Source organism: Ceratotherium simum, chromosome 33 (assembly GCF_057802395.1).
Source record: "Ceratotherium simum simum isolate JZ-2026a chromosome 33, ASM5780239v1, whole genome shotgun sequence".
NCBI lineage: Eukaryota > Metazoa > Chordata > Mammalia > Perissodactyla > Rhinocerotidae > Ceratotherium > Ceratotherium simum.
In genome coordinates this window covers 15,469,501-15,475,613 of record NC_141932.1, presented here as the reverse complement: position 1 = coordinate 15,475,613, position 6,113 = coordinate 15,469,501, and the positions used below count along the sequence as shown (strand labels likewise).

General features: G+C 48.9%; 1 protein-coding gene across 1 annotated transcript; it reads right to left on the bottom strand.

Moving 5' to 3' along the window:
- Positions 1-932: 932 nt before the first annotated feature.
- PNMA8C (PNMA family member 8C) lies at positions 933-1,547 on the bottom strand. The gene is given in 3 exon segments (XM_087421921.1): positions 933-970; positions 973-1,528; positions 1,530-1,547. Coding segments are annotated over 3 exon segments (612 nt in total).
- Positions 1,548-6,113: the final 4,566 nt, after the last annotated feature.

Genomic DNA, 6,113 nt, shown 5'->3' with positions numbered 1-6,113 from the left:
ATCAGGCCACGGGGGATGGGGAAGGGCCTTTCTCAGGAGCAGGGATCTCCCTGACACGTTCTTCCTGCTTGGCTTTTCCTCAACTCCGGTAGGAGATCTTCTTCAAGACCTTGGAATCCCAGACCCTGTTTCTCCTCTTCATTTCCCGCAAACACTTGCTTACGCGGGCGCCTGGGGCAGCCCGCGGTCTCCATGGCAACAGTCCGACGCGCTGCTCGGCTCCCACTGCGACTGCGCAGCTGGTCCCGCGGGGCCTCCGGGATGTCAGAGGTTGTTTGCGGGTCTTGGAGACGCTTCCTCGCTCCGAAGTTACCCTCCCCCACTCAATATCCACACACATACTCAGGTATTACTCCCACACTCTCCAGTGTTACCCACAACTACTCAAATATTACCCACTTGAACTCATATATTACGCTCATACTCAGATGCTACCCACACTCTCAAATGGTACCCACGCTCACTCCGATGTATTCAGTAACTCAGATGTTACCTGCACCTACTCACATGTGTAATCTGAGTGCCGCGAGGGCAAGGTTTGGGTCTGTTTTGTTCCTGGCTGTATCCCCAGTGCCTGGAACAGTGCCTAGTACACTGTAGGCACTCAGGAAATGTTTGTTGAATGAATGAACGATCCACCCTCAACCAGGTGTTAACCACACCCATCCAGATGTCACCTGCAAGTTAACTCAGATAAAAATACGCACCCTCACTCACACTAGTCGGATGTTACCACGCTCACCCATGATACCCATTCTTACTCAAAGTTACCCACTCACTAGATTGATACCCGTCCTCGCTCGTATTATCCACACTCAGTGGCATTCCCCAAACTTACGCCAGTGGTACCCACGCTCCCACAGGCGTCACCCACACCCACTCAGCTGACTCCCATCCTCACTCAGCCGCCCCCACGCCCACCCCACGTCGACTCACGGCTTCTTGTCAGGCGCGTGGTGTCGTCGTCGCTTTTTCTGTGCTTCTGTTTGCCCTTCTTGCCATCTCCAGCCTTGCTCTCTCTCTCCGCCAGGTCCAGAGGTGGCACCCCGTCCCCCCCGGCGGTGGCCCCAGGCCCCAGCTTCTCCCCCGGCCCGGGCACACAGCACTTTGAGGCAGGCAGCTCTGTGGGGCCCGTCACCGTCCGGCACAGCTCCCGCCTCAGGCCCCGGGCCACATCCTCCACCATCCTGCCCTCGCTCTGCAGGAAGAGGTTCAGCTTGGTCAGGAACTTAATGTCCTGCTTCCGGGGCATGTAGACCACTCTCCACGTGCCGCCCTTGCCCTTGATCTCTCTGGGGATCACGGCGTAATTGATGTCCTCCACCAGCCTAATGACGGCTGCCTTGGATCTCTCTTCTTCCAGAAAGGCCTTCCCAGCCACTTCGAACTTGCCCAAGGGTTTTAGTGGGACGCGGATGATCTCTTTGAATTCCTCGTGGTTGCAGTCCTCCGGGATACCCAGGATCATCAGGGACTTGTAACTGTCCACCTCGAGAGCCTTGCACCCGTGCTCCAACAGCGCAATGTCCCTTAACGCCGAACAGCATCTTGCCCAGCTCTCTGAGGCAGCAGTATGCCCACTCGTGGACACCTGCGCTGCCTCGGGAATCCAAAAGATTAGCCAGGATGCCACGATCCCTTCCTGAAGGCTGAGTGAGAGAGAGGCTCGAGGGCCCAATTTGTCCAGCTCAGTCAGGGATGCCCCTGGCCCTGCCGGCAGGGCTGCACAGCGTCCAGCCTTCTGTAGCCTCCCCCTGAGAGGCCTCTTGGGAATCCCCAGGGACTCATGAGTGAAGCCGAGGTGAGCATCTGGCAGCCAGCTTGTGGCTCCCGAGTCCTGGGCAAGGCCACACCAGGAAGGGTGTGAAGATGCTGCTTCCCGTTTCTTGCCTCCAAAGGTCTCACAGGCCCTGGCAATCTCCGCAGATCTGAGACTATCTCCCTGGGGCTGCTGCCACCAGGGTGTCGTGGGTGGGGACCCCACAGGCAGGGCAGCTTGTCCCTCGCCACTGGCCCAGAGGCTGCCCTCAGTGCCCTGTGGGGGGCTAAGAGGACGTGGCCGCTGCACTTGCTCTGGCAGTGACGTCACTGCTTCCATGCCTCTGCGGCCGAGCCGTCTCCATGGCAACCACTAGAGCATCGCCTTTGTCAGTGGCCCGGCCCAGCTGCATCGAAATCAAAGTCAGAGGGGGTCATTCAGAGGTTAGGGGTCAGCCACCCCCATCAAAAGTGTCCCCCCTTCTTTGAGAAAATGGCCTATTCCAGGGGAAGGGGGACAGGGAAGATACACAATGAGCCTGGAACATCTTTTGGGATCAGAAAGTAAGGAAATGCTCAAAGAATGATGAGAACAGGTGGAAAGACACAGGAGCCAGCTTGAAGGGCTCCCGCTGACCAAATCTGGGACAATTTGAGCATCAATGTTAAAAATGGGAGTAACAGATCCTAACCCCTGGAATAAAATACGAATCCATGAGTCCATGTAGATATAAGTAAAGAGATAATTGGAAAGTTTGGTGGAGGAATGTGGCTTATGACTTGTCTCATCTAAAACTTATGAATCAAAGGGAACAAAAGTATTTTTTGTGGAAAGTCCTCGTTTGTAGGACACACCCACTGTAATATTCATGGATTATATTCAGGATGATGCGTCAGGTTAGCAATTTACTCTCAAAATGGTTCAGAGGGAAAAGAGTTCTTTGCACCATACTTGCAACTCTCCTGTAAGTTTGTGATTGTTTCAAAAAATTTTAAAAAGAAATGTCCTGCGCATGTGCTCCCCTTCACAATGTCCGTTCCTCCCCTCCCTACCCCAGGAATAAAAGCCATAAAGTTTGGGTTGGATTGACACCCTCCAAGCTCCCAGCTCTGGGGATGGGCACTGAACGGCTTGAACTAATCCGCATAATCCCGCCCCTTTGCCACAGCGATTGACTCAGAAATGGTCGCCTAGGTAACTGGAGGCTAAGCCAATCAGTGCATTCCATCTCCCAAGTCAAGAGATCGTTTTAAGGGCTGGACGCGGGAACGTAGCTGAGGACTTTTGTGACTGGTTATGAGGAGGAGTACTCTCTCTTTCTCCCTAGATGTAAAGGAATAAAGATGGGAGCTCCAGGAGGCCATCTTGGAACCATAAGAGAAGCCATTTTAAGGGTGAATTCTGGAAGGCAGAGCTGAGAGAACCACAGAGAAACCATGCCACTGTCCTGAATGACATCATGCACCTCTGGATCAAACCATCCCTGAAGCTTACTCAGTCTGAAACTTTTTTTTTAATTTTTAAATTGAAATACAACATATATAATGAGAAGTGAACAAACTGTAAATAAAAATCTGTAAACTGAACACGTTGGATAACCTGCACCCAGATCAATAAATGAAGATCATCAGGACCTCTAGAAGGGTGCCCTATGCTTTCCCTAAGTCACTATGTCCTCTCAAGGGTGGCCACCAAACTGACTTCCAACAGCATAGATGAGTTTTTTCTGGTTTTGTATTTTATATAAATGGAATCACCTATTATGTGCTCTGTGCTTCTTGGTGTCCACATGTGTACATATCTGTCAGTTATAAACCTAGGTAAATGGTAAGCTTTAGTAGATAACGTCAGATTCCCAGCTTCCCAACGTAGTTGTACCATTTTGCAGTCCCACCAGTAGCATCTGAGGGTTTCAGTTCCTTCACATCCTCACCAGGATTAGTTATTGCCAGACTTTTCCACTTTGGCAGTTCTGCTATGTATCTCATTGTGGTGTCACCAGAGAGGAATCTTGTTGTGTTTTTAATTTGAATATTACTAATGACCGATACCATCAAGAATTTTTTTCAGATGCGTATTGGCCACTTGGATATCCTATTTTGTGAAGAATCTGTGAAAGTCTTTTACTTGTTTTTCTATTAGGTTGTCTTCTTTGTCTTATTGATTTGTAATTCTTTATGTAATCTGGGTATTACTTTGATTATTTTAAGCTGATCTGAGTTGGATTTTCTGTAACTTGTATCTAACACAGCCCAATTACACGGAAAGACTCATGAGTATGTACCGTGTCCGACATTTTGCTCTTTTTCACACCTTGTAATTGTCATGGCTATAAACTGATTATTTTTATGACAGAGGCAGCACAATATTGGCCTAGCATCTATTGAGAAACTTCTCCCTCTCTTTTAAATTTCAAAGACACTTTTTCCAACTTTCAAAGTATTTCCTCCTCTGGGTCATCCTGAGAGCAGACTGGACGAGTGGAATGCTTGGACTTGAGGGCAGGACCAGCAGGAAACTGGGGGTGACCCAGGATGTGAAAAGTCCTTCAACTGGGAATCAACCTGAACTCCAAATTTGACCTCTGTATGAGACCTTTCATCCAGCACCTGGGAATGACACCCCCATCCATCCATGAGTGCCAGCACCGAATGACAGGTGTGTTACATCAGTGAGAATATGGGCAGTGTCTGAGGAAGAGTGGGTGGTGATAGAGTGGCCCTGGACAATGTCTTGGGGAATGTCCATTGTTAGTTGGAGGGAAATATTTGTCAGAGGCCACCAACTGCAAACTTAAACACTGGAAAGTGGTCTTCAGATATGTTTTATTTGGCCAACTCTACTTTTCAAAAATTTGAATCAATAGTCAACTTTCACATTCCAAATTTACAAGAAAATGCAGATTTCTAGTTTCCCTTAAAAATGAGGTAATTTGTCAAAATGGACCCTCATTCTCACCTAATTAAAAATCTGTTGGGGCTGAGAAGTTTCTGCCTCCCTTTAGATGGAGCAACTGCTCTCTAGTTTTTCCACAGACCCCACCAGCCCCTATTGCCCCACAGTCAGCTCCATTTATGCATCTATATTACCTGCCTTGTCTCTTTAGGTATTAGAATTTGAGATGCCTAATTTACACTATTAGCTGTCACCATGAACTGCTTTTGTTAATTCGCTATTCAACATCTTTGAGTAATTCTCCGTAAAGGAATTAAACATTGACTCATGGTGGAGAAACCAGGTCACCCTGGGCCCAGCACACAGAACCTTCACTTCTGTATCAAGCTCCCTCACAGCTAACTGATGTCCCAGTCTAGTGGGAACTCCCTTCAGACTCCGTTTCTTATCTCCCTTCCCCATCAGGTATCATGTTCTAGATCCTCTTATGTCATTTCTCCCCTGTGTCATTTCTTCCTTTCTTCAGCCTATGTGTACAATGATTCCTCAATTAGCGAAGTTAAATTACTTTCGGATGTGGAAGGAAGTAGGGAATAGTTTTGGTCTCTTTGATGCCAGGTTGGGGCTTTCTAACAATATTCATGTTGATAATAATAATACAACCACAAATACTACTGCTAAGAATAATGGTTTTAACATTCACTGGTTAACTCCTGTATCAGTCGCAATAAGTTAGGTTATCTAACCAAAGCTCTGCACACACATTTCATTTTACAACAACCCTATGACATGGGTACTATTAATGTCCCCAATTTTATAGTCAAGAAAACTGGGGATCAGAGAGGTTGATTTAATTGCCTAAGGTCACACAGCTAGTGAAGGGCAAAGCTAGACTTCCTTCCTCAGCACCCTGACTCCTAGGCGCCAACATTTAACCTCATAAACACCACGCCGTTCCCTGAGAAGAAGGTGCCTTATTGGGTCACCTGGCTTAGTTCCTGTTCTGTCATGCAGCCGCTGTGTGACCTTGGACAGGCCGCTTTCCCACTCTGGGCTGTGTGGTGATTTTGTTCTGTCCAATTTAGCTAAGCTGGGCCTATGTGGCCCAGAGTACCTTTCCCTGGGTGCCTCTGGGTTAGCGTTGTCTAAAAGAGACATTTTCACTAGATTTAGACAGCGGAGATGAATCAACAGCCATTACGGTGGGAAGGCCTGCGCAGGACCCGGGTGCCACAATGGCTCGTGCGTGTTGTCACCAACCTGCTGGCTCACTTTGTTGGCTGGGGGCAGCATCAGACCTCAGCTCCACCCGCTCCCACCGGCTCTCCTTTTCCAGCTTCAGTGAATATGGGGCCAGCTGCCTGAGCAGTGACCTGGGGGAAGGGAACCAGCTGGTCCTGCAGGCCATGCACGGAATGGAGGCGGGAGGTGGTAAGAGACAATGGGGCTTCCAGTTTGT